A 21,814-nucleotide genomic window follows, 5' to 3' on the forward strand; every position below is an offset into this window, starting at 1 on the left:
CACAGTAAACTACATCACTGTAAACTACATCACAGTAAACTTCATCACAGTAAACTACATCACTGTAGACTTCATCACAGTAAACTACATCACTGTAAACTTCATCACTGTAAACTACATCACTGTAAACTACATCACTGTAAACTACATCACAGTAAACTTCATCACAGTAAACTACATCACTGTAGACTTCATCACAGTAAACTACATCACTGTAAACTTCATCACTGTAAACTACATCACTGTAAACTACATCACAGTAAACTACATCACAGTAAACTATATCACAGTAAACTACATCACTGTAAACTATATCACTGTAAACTACATCACAGTAAACTATATCACAGTAAACTACATCACAGTAAACTATATCACAGTAAACTACATCACAGTAAACTACATCACAGTAAACTATATCACAGTAAACTACATCACAGTAAACTTCATCACAGTAAACTACATCACTGTAGACTTCATCACAGTAAACTACATCACTGTAAACTTCATCACTGTAAACTACATCACTGAAAACTATATCACTGTAAACTTCATCACAGTAAACTATATCACAGTAAACTACATCACAGTAAACTATATCACAGTAAACTACATCACAGTAAACTTCATCACAGTAAACTACATCACTGTAGACTTCATCACAGTAAACTACATCACTGTAAACTTCATCACTGTAAACTACATCACTGTAAACTACATCACTGTAAACTACATCACAGTAAACTTCATCACAGTAAACTACATCACTGTAAACTACATCACTGTAAACTACATCACTGTAAACTACATCACTGTAGACTTCATCACTGTAAACAACATCACAGTAAACTACATCACAGTAAACTACATCACAGTAAACTTCATCCCTGTAAACTACATCACAGTAAACTACATCACTGTAAACTACATCACAGTAAACTTCATCACAGTAAACTACATCACTGTTAACTACATCACAGTAAACTACATCACTGTAAACTACATCACAGTAAACTTCATCACAGTAAACTACATCACTGTTAACTACATCACAGTAAACTACATCACAGTAAACTTCATCACTGCAAACTACATCACTGTAAACTTCATCACTGTAAACTTCATCACAGTAAACTTCATCACTATAAACTACATCATTGTAAACTACATCACAGTAAACTAAATCACTGTAAACTACATCACTGTAAACGTCATCACTGTAAACGTCATCACCATAAACTACATCACAGTAAACTTCATCACAGTAAACTACATCAATGTAAACTTCATCACAGTAAACTACATCACAGTAAACTACATCACAGTAAACTACATCACAGTAAACTACATCACTGTAAACTACATCACAGTAAACTACATCACAGTAAACTTCATCACTGTAAACTACATCACAGTAAACTACAACACAGTAAACTTCATCACAGTAAACTACATCACAGTAAACTACATCACTGTAAACTTCATCACTGTAAACTACATCACAGTAAAGTTCATCACAGTAAACTTCATCACAGTAAACTACATCACTGTAAACTACATCACAGTAAACTATATCACAGTAAACTTCATCACAGTAAACTTCATCACTGTAAACTACATCACAGTAAAGTTCATCACTGTAAACTACATCACAGTAAACTACATCACATCAGTAAACTACATTACAGTAAACTACATCACAGTAAACTACATCACAGTAGACTTCATCACTGTAAACTACATCACTGTAGACTTCATCACAGTAAACTACATCACAGTAAACTACATCACTGTAAACTTCATCACATTAAATTCATCACTGTTAACTTCATCACAGTAAACTACATCACAGTAAACTTCATCACAGTAAACTACATCACAGTAAACTTCATCACATCAGTAAACTACATTACAGTAAACTACATCACAGTAAACTACATCACAGAAAACTATAATGTACACCACTGTTAACTTCATTTCTTATTTACACTGCTTTAATCTACAACAGACGGTAATCTCTATCACTGTAATCTGAATAATATAATATGCATTGCTGTAACATCAATCTAAATCATTGAATTGACATCAGACACATTCTAAAAATTAAATTGATTCATATATCTATAGTGCTGAATTCTAAATATTATTGATTCATAGTGCTGAATTCTAAATATTAGACTGATTCATAGTGCTGAATTCTAAATATTGGTAAGATGGAGGCCTTTATTCCATTGATGACAGGCTCTTTGACCATAACAATGAATACATGTATATTAATACACATTTCTAATGGCTGAGCCAAGCCCTCAACAAAATCAATGCTTCCTGACTACAGTTACAATTTCATCATCTTATTTCTGCAGATCTCCAGTAACATGGAAGAGTGTTTAGTAATAAAGAAATCTAAAATCTGGTTCCTTATATACTGGTGTTTCCCCCGAGCAGAAAACAGTACTCTACACATCCTGATACAAATAATCTGAAAGTCAATATCAAACATTTCTTCATTTAAGGGACAGAAAACATGACTTTTTTGTTGACAAGTATTTTGCTACTGAACATAGACACTGGACTGCAGGTACAACTAAACTTAGACACTGAACTGGTACAACTGAACATGGACAGAGCTGGTACAACTGAACATGGACAGAGCTGGTACAACTGAACATGGACAGAGCTGGTACAACTGAACATGGACAGAGCTGGTATAACTTAAGGCTTTCTTTTTTTAGCTTTGATATATTGATGGAGTCAGAGAATGGATGCTGAAATTTTTGTTTAAAAAAATCAAAGAAAGTCTGTAAACAGGAATTATTGTAAAGTAATTTGATCACCTCAAAAATATTCCTGAATTGTCAGCCCTTTAACTCATGCCATACAAAATAAATACATGTACCACATCACACATTAGTACATGTTTTGTTTATAATACCTTTTACATAATCTATACATACAGCTACCAAAGTTGTTCAACTTATTAAACTTCCTCTCATATTGTCCCCAAATTCCAAATAGACATGGAAATATTAATTATCTCCCTTGCACAATTGCTTGGTGACTTATTTCAACAAGCAAACAAGAGTTACTTCCCTTACTCTACAAAGAACAATGCAATATAATAAATTTATAATGTAAATAAATCAATGTAAAATGATGTCAGATGATTTAAATGATTTATGCTAAAAGTTTATACAAATTCCCTCTCTACAGATTTAATTCATATTTACAGCAGGTATATATATATATATCCACGAGGTATACCCTGGTATATAATATATTGTACACACATGTATAGAGAGGTATACCCTGGTATATTATATATTATACACACATGTATACCCTAGTATATAATGTATCATACACACATGTATACCCTAGTATATAATGTATCATACACACATGTATACCCCGGTATATAATATATCATACACACATGTATAGAGAGGTATACCCCGGTATATAATGTATCATACACACATGTATACCCCGGTATATAATATATCATACACACATGTATAGAGAGGTATACCCTGGTATATAATATATCATACACACATGTATAGAGAGGTATACCCTGGTATATAATGTATTATACACACATGTATACCCCTGTATATAATATATTATACACACGTGTATAGAGAGGTATACCCCGGTATATAATATATCATACACACATGTATAGAGAGGTATACCCTGGTATATAATATATTATACACACATGTATAGAGAGGTATACCCCGGTATATGATATATTATACACACATGTATAGAGAGGTATACCCCGGTATATGATATATTATACACACATTTATAGAGAGGTATACCCTGGTATATAATATATTATACACACATGTATAGAGAGGTATACCCTGGTATATACTGTATTATACACACATGTATACAGAGGTATACCCTGATATATAATGTATTATACACACATGTATACCCGGTATATGATATATTATACACACATGTAGTTTACTGTGATGCTTACAGTGATGTAAGTTACAGTGATGTATACCCTGGTACATAATGTATTATATATACTAGGGTATACCTCTGTATACACATGTGTATATTATATACCAGGGTATCCCTCTGTATACACGTGTGTATATTATATACCAGAGTATACCTGTGTATTATGTGTGGGAAATAAATTTAATTATAACCGAAACCTTAAAAAATCTCATGTTATGCATATTTTAGTGGTCACATGATCAAATACATATCAAATACAGTTTCCTTTGAAACTTGAGAAAGCTAAGCTTTTCTTTATAAATTCACAGGTTTATGGACCTATACAATACACACCTATATTTCTATATAAATAATTACTGCAGCCTTTGTGTAAACAGACCAGTTCTGTTTTCATTTCAATTATGTTGATTGACCAAAGGTCTTTAAACCTTAATCAAATGTAGGAAATACCAAACAGTCTTGGATATGTAAAGCAAAGATTGTTTTTACGATGTATTACAGCTCAAGACCTTCAGATAACCTCTAAGAATTGTATTACATCAACTGGACATATAAAACCATTAAAATCTACAACAAAAATGTGAAAATACAGTACTACATAACAATCCTGCACTTTCCTATTCTGTAGCCATAGACATTCCTGTTACGTCTGCTGAGTGATAGGCAATAAGAACACACAAAAAATATTGAAATACAAATTATTTTTCTCATAAAATCGAGTACACATGAGGAGTTGAATCCATTTTTTCCATCATGTTTAGTCAGTTTGGCACACAATGTCTTCAAACTATAATTGCATGCAATTCACCTTACTTTTCCAAGGCAGGTTTTAATATTATCTACTTGTGAGAAATCAGGGCCATTTTGTGGTGGGGAGTCTCCACCTAGTAGTAGCTGGTGGCTACCTCACCAAACAACATACAGGAGGCCTGTCACACACTAGTAAGTGCAATTGAGGTAAAGTATCTGGCCAAGTGACACATTGACAACAGTCCATGACACTCCATGCATGGCTTCGGAGAAAAACTGCCCTGGGTGGGGATCGAACCATACACCACAGGTGCATAAGCCTGACCGCTCCACTGACCGAGCTATCATGATCAATGGCCCCCTGTATTAATTAGACAGGTGTATTCAATGGTTGCGTTGATTTTAGGCTGTTGTTGTATTTATCATGGATATTAGTTGAGAGACAATTACTTACCTGTAGAACAGCTACTGATTGGACAGGTGTCGCTCCATACCACATTGATTGGCTGAACATTACTGTTGTTCCTGAATGAGATTCCAGGGCCTTCCATTACACATCCAGTCAGTTGACGCCCCACCTGGATACCTGCACTGCCCCCAAAGTTCACATGCCAAATACTTGCTCGATATGTAGTATTGGCTATAGATACATTTAAAACAGTATTTCCAAATAAATGAACTTCTAATGCTAAAATATTAAAAACTGTACGATGAATTTTTACATAATAAGAATCTTTTCCTATAAAAGAACTCCCGTAAGGAATAAAATGTTCTTCATTTCCAGCCTTCCACCGAAATTCCAATGTTCCATTGCTATTTAAATCTAGTGAAATAAAGTCTCCGGTGGAGCCACGCTGATAAAGAAGCTGGCCACCAGAACAAGTTCTGTAGCTAAACGCTAACTGTGCACCAATTTGGTTCCACGTAAAGTTTGTTCCTTGGATGTGTAAACTGGAATTCATAGACACATTAAAAAACGCTACACCCCCATTGGTTGTGGCCTCCGTTGGAACGTCTAGCAGGAAGAGGATGAAACCCAGCACTGTAAAAATAAAGGACACAGATCATAAGACATTGCACATGTGATTTACACAACTCTTTATTTCTCAGTATGGATCAAAAGTCTGTTCTTTATTTGATAACTTCATATTAGTGGTGATATGATTCACCGATGCATTGGTGAATGAAAGGTAGGGTTTTTCATTGATGCATTGTCATTTAGTTTCTGATGTTGAAATAACAACAAATGCAATCAATGATTGTGAAGCTCACTGGCGGCAGCCATCACAAAAAACATAACTACAATTTTAGCAATTCAGGATATAATACACAAACATAAGATATTTTGTGAATTTAATTCAAATTCTAAAAGTAATTTAAGAAATTTTAGTTTGATGAACAATTAAATCCAATATCAAACACCCCATTGTCATTTTATCATATCTTGTATATAAACTAAATTAAAAGAGTATGGGATGTATACCTATGGACTTTGAAGCCTTTGAAAAACATTGAAGTGAACTGATGCAAAAGAAAAATCTATTTTTAGTAACAGTGACCTTCAAAACATATACCAATCACTTCAAAATTCACACTTGTTCAAGGTATGTCCTATGCAAAAATGAATGTGAAGTTCCAATCACCAAAATCAGGCAATTAACATTACAACATCTCATGTGTTGACAAAAGATATATGTGACAGTAAAAAACAAATTGTTTTTAGCAATAGTGACGTCGACTTTGACCATCGATCAACCCAACAAATTCATATCTGAACTTCTTGAAGGTCTGTTCATGTAATGAAACCTTTATCAAAATCAGGCAATCAATGTAATACAATCACTAATGTGATGACAAGTATTGTTCTCTGTTGTAAGTATTACGTAACAAATGTGGAACTGATGCAAACTAATGATGAAAACCGATTGGCCTATATTCCAGTACAGGGCTAGCTATCAGTGTAAACCTGATAACACAATCATCTAACCATAGCCTCCTCACACCCAGATTTGTGTGAGTTATCAACACCATACAACAACCAAACAAGATAAGTAAATACCAACTAGAGTGTTTTACTGTACACTGACAGATACATCCACCTAACATATCCTTTTAATTGGGGATTTCCAATGTCTACATTACAGTATGTATGATAGTTTTAAGTATTAATTGACGAAAGACCATTGGACAAAAGACCACTGATTAGACAGCAGACAACTGACAGGACAACAGACAACTGACAGGACAACAGACAACTGACTGGACAATGGACAACTGACTGGACAATGGACAACTGACTGGACAATGGACAACTGACAGGACAATAGACTACTGACTGGACAACAGTCAACTGACAGGACAACAGACAACTGACTGGACAACAGACTACTGACTGGACAACAGACTACTGACTGGACAACAGACCATTGACTGGACAACGGACAACTGACTGGACAACAGACCACTGCCTGTACAACAGACCATTGACTGGACAACGGACAACTGACTGGACAACAGACTACTGACTGGACAACAGACCACTGCCTGGACAACAGACCACTGACTGGACAACAGACTACTGACTGGACAACAGACAACTGACTGGACAACAGACCACTTGTTGGGTGAAAGACCACTGATTGAGCAACAGACAACAGGCAGATCGAGCAATTAACAAACCACTGATCGGACAAAGGTAGACCACTTTCAATAGTTCACCACCTGAAGATGCACATCAGGGCTAAAAACCATACCTGGTATATATCGTTTACATTTTTACTGATGTTTCTTTTCCAGCCCAACAGTATTATGGATAAGGAATTTGATTATCATCAGCATACATGTAATTTAATATGAATCATATAGCAAGGTTTTCTTAATGTGATTCAACGGATCTAGACAGAATATCAATATTATAAACAAACTTGTCGTTATTGATCTTAGACAAATTTAGTGATGTCAAATAAGAAAGTAATTGTGTTACATTTGGTTAAAAAGTGTATAATTCATTCTCAATAACTCCTACTCAAACAAATGGTCTCTAAATACAGAAACACTGTTTATGTGAGTCAACAGAATGGTTTATACACCTACAATAAATAACTTGACAGAGTAAACCACAATTATAGGCCTATTTACACTGTAAACTTATAGAGCATCAGACTTCTAGTCTGTTCTTCTCCAGTTTGAAACCTAGGAAAGTTATAAAGAACATGGACCCAAGTGGAAATATAAGCCCGAGGGCTTTTCTGGTTAATTCTGGTTTTAAGAGGAACATATCTTTTAATATCTCAGTCGGTTTGACTGAGGTAACTTAAATCTATAGCTGTATGTAGGTTTGACTGAGGTAACTTAAATCTATAGCTGTTTGTGGGGTTTGACTGAGGTAACTTAAATCTATAGCTGTTTGTGGGGTTTGACTGAGGTAACTTAAATCTATAGCTGTTTGTGGGGTTAAACTGAGGTAACTTAAATCTATAGCTGTTTGTGGGGTTTGACTGAGGTAACTTAAATCTATAGCTGTTTGTGGGGTTTGACTGAGGTAACTTAAATCTATAGCTGTTTGTGGGGTTTGACTGAGGTAACTTAAATCTATAGCTGTTTGTGGGGTTTGACTGAGGTAACTTAAATCTATAGCTGTTTGTGGGGTTTCACTGAGGTAAGTTAAATCTATAGCTGTTTGTAGGTTGGACTGAGGTAACTTAAATCTATAGCTGTTTGTGGGGTTTGACTGAGGTAACTTAAATCTATAGCTGTTTGTGAGGTTTGACTGAGGTAACTTAAATCTATAGCTGTTTGAGGGGTTTGACTGAGGTAACTTAAATCTATAGCTGTTTGTGGGGTTTGACTGAGGTAACTTAAATCTATAGCTGTTTGTGGGGTTTGACTGAGGTAACTTAAATCTATAGCTGTTTGTGGGGTTTGGCTGAGGTAACTTAAATCTATAGCTATTTGTGGGGTTAAACTGAGGTAGCTTAAATCTATAGCTGTTTGTGGGGTTTGACTGAGGTAACTCAAATCTATAGCTGTTTGTGGGTTTCACTGAGGTAACTTAAATCTATAGCTATTTGTGGGGTTTGACTGAGGTAACTTAAATCTATAGCTGTTCGTGGGGTTTGACTGGGGTAACTTAAATCTATAGCTGTTTGTAGGTTTGACTGAGGTAACTTAAATCTATAGCTGTAGTGGGGTTTCACTGAGGTAACTTAAATCTATAGCTGTTTGTGGGGTTGGACTGAGGTAACTTAAATCTATAGCTGTTTTTGTTTATCTTGTTATGTGACAATATACACATATATAATGGAATGGTACTTCAGAAATTCATGTATACATGTACTTTGTATATTAAAGAGAAACAAATCTTAACAATGTCTAATGTTTATAAATATTGAAAAAAAACATACATTTTTTAATTACAAAGTCTTAATTCATTTCACATTATAATCTGCACTTTCTGTATTCTTCTTGGGATGCTTAACCAACAAGGACAATATATATACAAACATGATATCACAACTAGTATACAATGGTTGTGCATTTGTAATGGTATTCTACTATTAATGTACTGGCTTAATTGGTATACAGATATTAAAACTTAAAATTTATGACAAGTAACATGTGGTCATGTTCAAAAGAAGCTTAGCAACCTGTGTATCAATTGTTACAGAGCAGTACTTTTATTTAATCTATCATATTCACTGTACAAAACCTTGCTCTGTTTTACTGGTTGATTGATAGTGGTTTATATACGTCCTTAGTCTGGTAATATTACTAAGGACAGATTAACAGAGGTGACATACGGCCTACAAATCTCCCTAACGAGACACACTGTATCACACAGCTAATGATATGTACAGTCAGGTACCCCTTAATTGTCTTCCCAGATATAACACACTGCACCTATAGCTAATACAGTACATCTACTTCTGGAGGCCTAGGGCTGCAATAATGGAAAAAACAACAGTTTAATATCAAAGTTTAACATCAGATGAGTTATTTATTAATGAAATACAATATATACATCAATACATTTCCCCCAGGGGAATTCTTTATCAGTACATAAACACCTGTTATAGGTAACTGATCTGCCAACCATTATAGAATCTCCCTGGGGCGGCCTCTGTTTAATTGATAGACCCAACCTCTCTATTGGTACCATTTTATTGATCTTTGACTCCATTTATTTGATCCTAGGTAAGATCCTCACCTATAATATATAAATCTTTATATAGGCTTATCGCCTGGAATGTCAGGTATGTCATTGTAAAGGCCACCATTTACAGGTAAATATTGTAGTATAGTCAGTTCCAGATAAGCACTAAGACACTGAGTATATTTGTGTAAGCTACATGAGTTTCCATCAAAAAGTGTGAATAAACATGCAACTTTTTATCTTTAAAAATACAACATTTCAAATATCAAATATATCTCATTAGGGCACTAAAATTTATACTCACATATTTAACATATTTGATCAAAGACGTATATGTATACATTTTGTATATCACGATATACATTATGTATATTACCTTGTTACCTGTGTCTTTATAAAGGGGCAGATTGCCTCAAAAATTCGACAATTTACTTGTCTGTATTGTCATTATTACTACTTGACAATTATCTATTTCTAGTAATACGCATCCAACGAACATTTGTTTGTTAGGATCCAGTACCTATATAGAGGTTACACGAGTGGTTGATGGATATGGAATTTATTTCACACGAGTAAGTTATTTTTTAAAAGTTACAAAAGACACGAGCTTTAGCGAGTGTTTTTTGCAACTTTTAAAAAATAACTTACGAGTGTGAAATAAATTCCATATCCAACAATTTTGAGTCGTGTGACCTGTTTCTACCACAATAATATCGGCTTGAATCAAAGGGAAACGTGGCCAAGTATAATTTCGCGTATGCAAATAAAGTGTACAGGTGACGTCCGGGACCCGGTGATGTGACGTCATTAGATTATTGATGACGTCAATAACAATTGCAGCTTGGGTCAAAGTTCACCGTGTTAGCCAATCGAAATGCGTACAGAGTTCAACGGCTGTAATGATTAACTGATGGTCTGAGAGTTGAATAACACAGGGTATTGTGGTAGAAATTGGATTATACCATCGTTATTACTTATTAGACCCATGTATGATATATAATACAGTATAAAACATCCATTCCATCTACCCAACAAAAGGTCTGATACAGGTACAAGATGGCATGGACACACAGTTGTAGCAATTTAAGTATCCTGAACCTATAAAAGTGTATTAGTTTATGTACATAGCACCTGGATCATTAACAGATGTTTTAGTGGACCTAACATAATAAGACTGGGCGCAGTGTCTTTGTCATACTTCGTCCTCAAACACCTAGTTTAGCAGTAACAATTGTAAATAGTTGGAGTTTTCAATGTTTTATGCCAACTAGCTGACAGATTAAATCTTAAGTTGTCGCCAACGGTAAGAATTATTCATGATTTCCTCCACCTTCATAAATTTAAAAATCCTTCTTATGGAATTTATTATAATCATATTTAGGGTATTTACTGAGAAATGCATAATGCAGGCCAAGGTGAAGGACAAACAGAATTTCTGCAAGAAACTAGTTCTCTCTATTTACAGGTGAGTTAGATATTCTGTCTGTCAGACAGTGGTATCTTAGCCATCCATTTAAGTTACATGCTTTGCCAGTGACACCATAACACAAATTATTTGTTTAAGTGCTTAATTTTCTACAGAGATGTGCATTTATACCAGCAACGTAAATCATATACCTCAAGGCAACACATCATACAGAATCAAGCTTTTCAAAATTTGAGCATTTCAAAACAGAAACAAATATGATATATCCTTACCCTGTCATAAAAAATTATATATGATATGATAATGATGGACTTCTAAAATACTATAGGTTCTGAACCGACGACTGTTGAAATAAAGTGAATCCCAAAGATTTCCTGAAACACTAGGCAAAGTTTTTGTTTCCTTTTTGATTTTGTCATGTACTCAATATATTTAGTTCTTGGTAATTGTTGTAGTTCAGGAATCAAAAAACATTTTCACTGTCATCCAGGGAGGGCCTCTCACTCGATTGACAAGAGTCTTGGATTCCTCAACTTCGGATCGTAATTTTATTTCATTCCTTCCTTGTAAGGTCGTTAGAGACTAAATTCTTGTAAACATTTATCCATGCTTAGCTGCCTTATATATTTATTAAGAAAGCTACTGTTCTTTTAAAGAGTCTATATTTACAAGGATTGGTCTTTGTATTGCTATAATATCTGATTTCCTTAATTTGCATATGATAAACATTTCTTTGATTTCCCCATCATCTTTTTCCTTTCAGATATTTTCTGTTTCCTCAATATTAAACACGATGTTGTTTTCCTGTTGTATTCTGACTTCCTTAAGTATTTTATAGGCTGATATAAAATTGCCTTCTTTGATAATTTGTTTTTATACTTTCCCGTTTCGTCTGTTACAATTCCCACCCCATCCTCCCCTTAATCCTCCTTTTTATCAATGGTCTCCCTTAAATATTAATTCTTTTTAATATCCTTGCATTAATTCGTTACATTTTCTTTCTATTTAGACTTCTGAGAGAACCATAATTTTCTTTTCACAGCCAATCAACATGGGTCACAAAACCACTGTGAATCAGAATTGATTTCATAGAGTTATTGTTCTTGAGTTCCTGAAGACTGACACGTGTTCCAACTTCCTCCAGGTTTCCTCCACTCATAAAGTCCTTTATGACATTGCCCTTGGTTACGTTCTTCATGCTCAAAATCTTCTTCGATGATAAAATCCTTGGTGATACATCACCATTAATAGAAGAAAATTACTACATGTATTCTCTTACTACCCACATTGTGGCAATGACAATTTATGAGGATCAAGATAGGGATTTTATTCACTGTCTTCACTCCCTTCACCCTGATATTGATATAAAATTATGAACATGCGCCATGGAAATGAAATGGGGCTGCGGACTGGCTGAGTGGTTAAGGTGTCCTGACACTTTATCACTAGCCCTCCACCTCTGGGTTGCGAGTTCGAAACCTATGTGAGGCAGTTGCCTGGTACTGACCATAGGCCGGTGGTTTTTCTCAGGGTACTCCGGCTTTTCTCCACCTCCAAAACCTGGCACGTCCTTAATGACCCTCATAGTTTTCATACAGAAGCTAGTACTAGTAATTGGCCATGATCAGTGCTTTGGTTTTCAGCTCCTACTACTACAGACGTATCTATTTGCGCCAATGGGCTAGATCACCAGCTGGACATTCAAAACCCCACCAACTGTCCTCAGTCAAAAACTCTAAGGTCACCTAATTTAACAAACCCATAAGATATGAACCATTTATGTCAAAGTCCATGTTTAAAACAGGAAATACAGTGAAACAAACAGCTTCTCTACCCAACAGTCATTATAACTACCAGGATAAACAGGCATCTTTATCATTTTTTTAGTTTATGTGAAATATCAGAACATAGGACACTACACAATTACTTTCTGTCTTTCTGAGGCCTTCAATTTATCATATCTTACTACTGCCGCCTCTCTCTACATTGCTGTAAGTGGTACATGAAACATGCTGCTTTTCAATCTACACTGAATAGAATTATATGCATAAAATTTCATTTGCTTTTAATAAGCAAAACAGTAATCTAGTAATTTTAAAAGTAATTTAGCCTCAGACAATTTGACTTTTGAAAAGAATTTATAGTGACCTTAACTTGTAGTCATATTGGTTCAAGAGCGGAAAGTGTCAAACTCTGCCATAATATATGTGAGATATATTATTGCATTAGATAATGAATTTGACCTTTGATCTAAATGTGACCTTGACGTGGACATGATATGTCACACCTGACTCGAAAGTGGCACCCAACAAACTTTCAATCATCTTCAGAGTGTCAGAAGTTAGGGCAAAGCCAATTAATTTGAATTTGACCTTTGAACTTAATGCGATTCTAACTTTAGACATATGACATAATGCCTTGCTATCTACATACCAAATATAATGTAATCAGTGTCTGACATTGAAAAAAAAAAAAAAAATCTGAACACTGAATTTCAGGTACAGCAATCATTAACAGTTGCCTAAATCCTAAAATCAACCAGGGCATTTATTATCCTATGTGTTTAGTAGGTTAAATACTGTACGTGTTTTACCATACTACTGATAGTGTTCTAGAGTGACTGTGAGACCTTATATTGGGGGTCCCTTGTCTTCCTGTCAGAGTACATAAAACTGTTGGCCAGCACTTTAATGAGATGTTCATAGTTGAAGAGCCACTTCAGAAACTCAGGTGATACAAAGCAGACACAAGATTCATCAACTTAAATCTTCTCTGGAGTAATTCTCTACAACATATCTACCAGAAAAATACTGGCAGGGCTTATGTAATAAACAGGTTTCTGCCTGTTAAATCATATTTCCAGAGTATTATAGACAGGTTTACTTTAAATACAGGTTATCACAACATTAGTTGTCAGCACGGTAGGATCACAAGTTTGAAACCAAACTAACTAAGCAGGAAGTATATAGCTATCCCTTGTTTAAGGTACTCCGTCAGGAGATATGTTGCTGTACAGGCACAATATCCCCTATACAGGATGATGGAGCGATGACCTTGTCTTAACAGGTAAAACACAGCCAGGTATCCACAGATCCACAATATTACATCTCACATGGGTACATTTACAAATGCATAGACCTGATTCATCAATTCAAACAAATAATTGATTTATATGAATTTACAAACTTTTAATTTACCAAGTAATCACTTTTGCTTAAAAACATAATTTCTTAAACAAATCTTTGTCACATTTGCTGAAATTCAAAGCATTATAATTAATCTATTTAAATTTCCACTTCTTCTTTGTACAGCTAGATTTCACCCAGGAGAGCTCGGGGAGTCTGAATCATCATGTGGTACACATCTATACACTTACAATCAATATATATATATATATATATATCGATAAACATCAGTTACAGATGACACAACTATAAATAAATAATATTTCAATTTGTGGACTAGAATTACTTTAATCTTTACCAAATATGGATATTTGTTAATGTTGTTGTGAACACCTGTCATTACAGAAAATAATCAATGGAGATATAGCCACGTGTGTTTTGTAACTTTGTACACTGTCTATTGATGACATATACATTTGTATGCACAACAACAGTAAGAAAATTGCAACATGAAGTACAGTAATTACATATATAATGGCTGCAGAAGAAATCAAGATTACAACACCTACTTACTACTTACTATAGTTAGTTTCACCTTTCATATAAGATTTTGTAAAAGTATACACATTAATAGGTAAGTTTGAATCCCAGATAACCTTAACTTTTAACCTCCAAGGCAATTTCCATTCTCATGCAACATTTTATACTTAAAAAATGTTACAGCTTTATACCAAAGTGTAAGAAAGGCATCATAAGCTAATGTCAAGCTAAACAAGCATAATGGGTATTGATCAAAGCAATACTCAGTAACAGTGGCCTTGACCCAAAACCCCTGAAACTCAAACTTAATTGTCTGAGATATTATGGTCCTTTATATTATCATTGTGTGAAGTTTGATCAAAATCCCTCAAGATATTAAGCAGCTAGAGCATGCACTGACCAATTTTGGCTTTTCAGATACATATAAGATGGCTCAGGTGAGGAAACCTATAGTCCCCCCCCCCCCCCCCCCTGCCAGTTTCACTAGCAGGGGACTAACCAGCAGCTGTAACATCCATGTAAGAGCCTGATTGATAGACACATAAGTATATAGCTTACTTACTTATTGATAAGCTCATCCCCAGTGATGTATGTGATTTGGGTATCAATATCTCAGTGGGATATCATTTACACCTGGCTTCACTCTACTTAGTTTACACCTGTATCAGGTGTGTGTACTTATTATCTCACCTATCTGTGGCTGATGAGGCTGCTGAGATCACCTGGATGTCAACACATCAAATACCTATACATTAACTTGACCACTAGTAATGTCACTAAGAGCCTTCATAGGTCTACTTAGTCTTATCTGTAATACCTACTAAGTATAATGTGGTGACATAGCTCTATAATTACTCTGTTTTTACCCTGACTGGTGTAGTTATGTGGTTATAATAACACTATATTAGTTATGGTTATAATTATACTACATATTTTTACTCTAATGTGATAATTACACCTATCCTGACTAATGTAATTACTGAGTTACACAATACCTACCCTGACTGAATTATTATTAAAAAAAATGTTCGCAAACTGTATGAAACTGCATATCGGATTCTCACAAAAGTTTGCAAACATTTTTTTTTCATATCCCTATGAAACTGAAAAATATTGACATCAATGCTTATACCTAATTCCTTACACTTTATTTTAAAATTTAAAACATGTTTTATGTACAATTTTACTTATTTAATAAGGGATTCTTTTGAACAAATCATTACGTAACATCAATTGTCGTAATTGTGACGTCACATTTTTTCGTGCCATTTATGGGTTTTTTTTTCATAGAGGTATGAAAAGTAAAACTGCATTCTCATACAAACAATGGAAAACTGATTATAATAGTATGATTTATAACTGATCTAACTAGATGTACTTGATCAAGATGTTATGGTTTCTTGTTTATTTGTGGGGAGAAAGATTCCGTATTAAAATATCTCATACATATATATTTATAACATGTACACAATCTGACAGGAAAGTATGTGCCTTAATTTCATTTCCTGAAGAGTTTTTTTAGAATGTCATTTAATATGATGAACAAATACGGAAAGAAATCTACAGGAAAAAACAACGTGATTTATAGTGGATATTTCTATATTAAAATACGGCTATTACAATATAACCAGGGTACATTACATGTGATAACATACATGGTTACTCTCAGACCATACATTTAAAAGTGTAAAATTAAATTAACCTTCTCTTGTGTGTGTACAAATATAAATACATGTACCAGTAATAAAACTATTATAAGACAGAAGAGTTTTGAGGTATCGCTGCGGAGGTGTTAGTGACAATGTACAGGAAATACGTAATCTAAACATTTCTTACATATTTGAACTGAATCAAAATCAATTCAAGCAGAACTGTTCAATAGAGTACAAAATTAGAACCTCTTGTCATTTTATTTCTCTTCAATCAGATTTTGTAAATGTGTCCAATGATTGCTTGACCCCACGTAACATGATAGATAATGGTGGATTCCTTTGAAGCATGTATATATATATATATCAATATTGTAGTAGATGTCCTTCAATTTATGTACAGTGCAATAATTCTCTCAAGGTTTGATCTCACAAAGAATGCAGATCTATATATTTGCAACTTTTTTTCATCTATATGTATAATAATCATTGACAATTCTATAGATAATAAGTTAAATTGTATACAAGAAAGGCATAATATTCTTTGATCCATATGTTAAATTGTATACTCTAAATGTACATATTCCTTATTATCGATATTCAATCCTTAGTTTCTGTCAACTTAACAAGTATTTTTCATAATTGTTAACCAGTCTAAAGACACAAAACATTTAATGTAATAACAGACTGATGATAAACAGGTCTAATAAGATATTCTGAATCAGAAATATCTATATTAGGAAGCTGGTGGGTATAAACTTAGCACCTCCCAATCGACTAAAGTCATAGGGTCTACGATTAATCATGTGAAAAATATATGTACAGTTTTCAGAGAAACGCTAATCAAGTTAAAGAAATGAATTAAAAAAAAAAAAATTCAACACACAAGAAACATATTTCCCTCCTTATATATCAATTTAAATGGACGATGTCTTTGTCAGGAATATCATAAATCTTATGTGTTTAATGTTCTTCTACATTTCTCTATGTTGTAGCATTTAGAGTTAGATGAACACTTTGATATTCTACATTTCTACAAACTATTTCACCTAAAAATTGCCTTTCATACATATTTTTATATCAATAGAAACATTGAGCTGTGCACTAGTTTTTGTTGTTCGGTTACGGTAATAAATTTTATACATAATACACAGTATGAAACTCAAAATGATCAAATTACATATAGCTGGGAGAGATACATAACCCAGCTATTTTTATATTGGCATGGATGAGGTAAATTTGTCAAAGTAACAATGTAATTATCATACTTTCATTTTCATCGCCATAGTTATATGGTAATGAGACATCTGATAATTGATTACAGTTCCATAACAGCCGTGAGAACACAGAATGTTTACATCATCTGAAGGTTCTAGGACGTCACAGTTATATAGGGTTATAGGACGCCACAGTTAGATAGGGTTCTAGGACGTCATAGTTATATAGGGTTCTAGGACGTCACAGTTATATAGGGTTCTAGAACGTCATAGTTATATAGGATTCTAGGACGTCATAGTTATATAGGGTTCTAGAACGTCATAGTTACATAGGGTTATAGGACGTCACAGTTATATAGGGTTCTAGGACGTCCCAACTATTTAGGGTTCTTGGACATCACAGTTATATAGGGTTATAGCACATCACAGTTATATAGGATTCTAGGACGTCACAGTTATATAAGGTTCTTGGACGTCACAGTTATATAGGGTTCTAGGACGTCATAGTTATATAGGGTTATAGGACGTCACAGTTATATAGGGTTCTAGGGTGTCACAGTAATATAGGATTCTAGAGTGTCACGTTATATAGGGTTCTAGGACGTCATAGTTATATAGGGTTCTAGGACGTCATAGTTATATAGGGTTCTAGGATGTCACAGTTATATAGGGTTCTTGGACGTCCCAACTATTTAGGGTTCTTGGACGTCACAGTTATATAGGGTTCTTGGACGTCACAGTTATATAGGGTTCTAGGACGTCATAGTTATATAGGGTTCTAGGACATCATAGTTATATAGGATTCTAGGACGTCACAGTTATATAGGGTTCTTGGACGTCACAGTTATATAGGGTTCTAGGACGTCATAGTTATATAGGGTTCTAGGACGTCCACGTTATACAGGGTTCTAGGACGTCACAGTTATATAGGGTTCTTGGACATCACAGTTATATAGGGTTCTAGGACGTTATATAGGGTTAAAGGATGCCACAGTTATATAGGGTTCTAGGGTGTCACAGTTATATAGGGTTCTAGGACGCCACAGTTATATAGGGTTCTAGAACGTCATAGTTACATAGGGTTATAGGACGTCACAGTTATATAGGGTTCTAGGACGTCATAGTTATATAGGGTTCCAGGACGTCACACCTATATAGGGTTATAGGACGCCACAGCTATTTCAGGTATAGCACATCACAGTTATATAGGGTTCTAGGACGTCACAGTTATATAGGGTTCTAGGACGTCACAGTTATATAGGGTTCTAGGATGTCACAGTTATATAGGGTTCTAGGACGTCATAGTTATATAGGGTTCTAGGACGTCACACCTATATAGGGTTATAGGACGCCACAGCTATTTCGGGTATAGCACATCACAGTTATATAGGGTTCTAGGACGCCACAGCTATATAGGGTTCTAGAACATCATAGTTATATAGGGTTCTAGGACGTCATAGTTATATAGGGTTCTAGGACGTCACACCTATATAGGGTTCTAGGACGTCACAGTTATATAGGGTTCTTGGACGTCACAGTTATATAGGGTTCTAGGACGTCATAGTTATATAAGGTTCTAGGATGTCACAGTTATATAGGGTTCTAGGACGTCACAGTTATATAGGGTTCTAGGATGTCACAGTTATATAGGGTTCTAGGACGTCATAGTTATATAGGGTTCTAGGGTGTCAGTTATATAGGGTTCTAGGACGTCATAGTTATATAGGGTTCTAGGGTGTCAGTTATATAGGGTTCTAGGACGTCATAGTTATATAGGGTTCTAGGGTGTCACAGTTATATAGGGTTCTAGGACGTCATAGTTATATAGGGTTCTAGGACGTCCACGTTATACAGGGTTCTTCCTGCATTGGACATCACAGTTATAAAGTCAGACATAGTTATCATGGAACATTTACGTAAAATATAAATATTTGACTGGCATACCCTATCTGATAACTTATCATACGTACACATGTACACAAGCCCTGTAAATGAGACAAAATAGGTTATCGTGTGTACAGGGATAGGCACTATCGCTCCAGCATATCATTGTTAGGAAATAGAGATATCAAATCTTATGTTGTTATTTACAGTAAATACCTCTTAATTTTGATAACACTAACTCATACTTATGTTGTTATTTACGGTAAATACCTCTTAACTTTGATAACACTAACTCATACTTATGCAATTGTTCATTCTAACTTTCAGGTTATGTAAATTGATTATATGGTTGATCATAATAATCAAAATGAGTATTAATTAGTTATAATAATCTATACCTTAAACTGAATCCATCCCTACATCTACCGTAGTCTAATCAAGTCAGCTGATATGTACCTGGTAATGTTATCAACACAGCAGGAAGTATTGTGTAGTTTTCACTTTTCATGTTGTATAAAATAATTAATTCCTTAACATCCTGGACTAATCAACTACAAACTTCTTTAGCCTAACATGACAAGGCCTACTTATTACGTCAGTCGTGGAACGGACAGATAAAGTAATCATTTCTCAGTGTAAAACATTAGCGTTCTTTTACCTGGGTGAATTTTAATTTTAAGTCATCATTTCTCAGTGTAAAACATCAGAGTTCTTGATTATCTTTTACCTAGGTGAATTTGAAGTCAGCATTTCTCAGTGTAAAACATTAGCGTTCACTTCTTGATCTTTTACCTGGTTTACTTTTCCCTTATATGTAGAGATCCTTGTCTTTATACAATATCTTACGGTGACTTCTGAGACAGGACAACCATTATTACACTTACTAATCTATGCAAATGACAATGTAATAAAAAAAAAAAACGAAATCTGTCAAAATTATAATCATTAAAAAGCAATTGGATTAGACAAAACTTCTTCTGAGGGATTGGTAACTATTAGCCGGACAGGTTTGTGATCTGTTACTGAATTACTCATATCTCAGTTTTGTGCAATACTGACCTAATATTTTAAAATTTTGTACACATATAATTTAATTATATAATATCACAAAACCAAAATGACAGCTATATACTAGCGTGCTGGTGTACGATTACATAACTTAACACTAGCTCTTTTATGTATTATCTACAGCACCCTCAGTATCTCCACAGCTTACTAATTCTCAATTATTCTGACAATTATTGACATTCATTTATATATAATTGTAACACAACTTTAAAAGTGCTATGAATCTACATTATCACTACAGGTTTTTAAATCAACACAAGACTGTGTGCTCATAATGAAAGAATTTGGGACAAATTTTCAGCTATATGACACATCCATCCACCCTAGATTACTGGTGGTAAATACCACGGTAAGGTGTGTAAATCGTCTATGTATCATATACAGTGATATACAGGTGTGTCGAATATACCTGCGTGGGACAATATACATGGACATATAACTTGATGACATAAAAATGTCGTTCCTTAATTGCAAATTGACATTTTATACGACTGGTGATAACGAGTAAACTGTCAAATCTCTAACAGGTGATTTGGACATACTGGGAATACCAATGACACAAATTGTCAACAAACTCACCTGTATATGTTTTCACCTGCATCGTAATCAGGTTCACGTCAATATTTACCTGTCAGAAAGGTGAGGCATAACCGTCTGTTACGAGACAACTTTTAAACGATAACTTATAATTACACTGATTTCATTAAAGTTTACTCACTAGAAGTTATGAAATCGGGGAGTATGTTGTGTTTCAGGGCGCCGCCATGGGCAGGCATAATTGGTCAAGCCCACAAACGGGTCACTACATATACACTTCGACATTTCTGAACCCGCCCGTCCCCCGATAATTCCTACCTGTGCACGTGCCCCATGGTACAAGGAGCGACGTCCTAGGCCGTCCAGAACGTCTGTCTTTCATTTTACACTCTGCTAATGTCCACTGTCATCTTAGAATTTACAAATAAAACAACACACATGTACAACACACATGTAAACTAACACCAACACCGTGTGAATGG

General features: G+C 34.6%; 1 protein-coding gene across 2 annotated transcripts in view; it reads right to left on the minus strand.

The window, feature by feature from the left end:
* Nucleotides 1–21,814, minus strand: part of LOC117318006 (protein crumbs-like) — a 105,167-nt gene extending 83,353 nt beyond the window's left edge. For both annotated transcript variants that reach the window (XR_004530290.1, XM_033872979.1), the window contains exons 1-2: nucleotides 21,651–21,814; nucleotides 5,189–5,776 (exon numbers count right to left, since the gene is read on the minus strand). Coding sequence is in view for 1 of the 2 variants with exons in the window: in XM_033872979.1 (XP_033728870.1) it covers nucleotides 5,189–5,776; nucleotides 21,651–21,714 (652 nt within the window). In the remaining variant the exon portion in view is untranslated. The remainder of the gene's footprint in view (nucleotides 1–5,188; nucleotides 5,777–21,650) is intronic.

Source organism: Pecten maximus, chromosome 2 (genome assembly GCF_902652985.1).
Source record: "Pecten maximus chromosome 2, xPecMax1.1, whole genome shotgun sequence".
In the NCBI taxonomy this organism is placed as follows: Eukaryota; Metazoa; Mollusca; class Bivalvia; order Pectinida; family Pectinidae; genus Pecten; species Pecten maximus.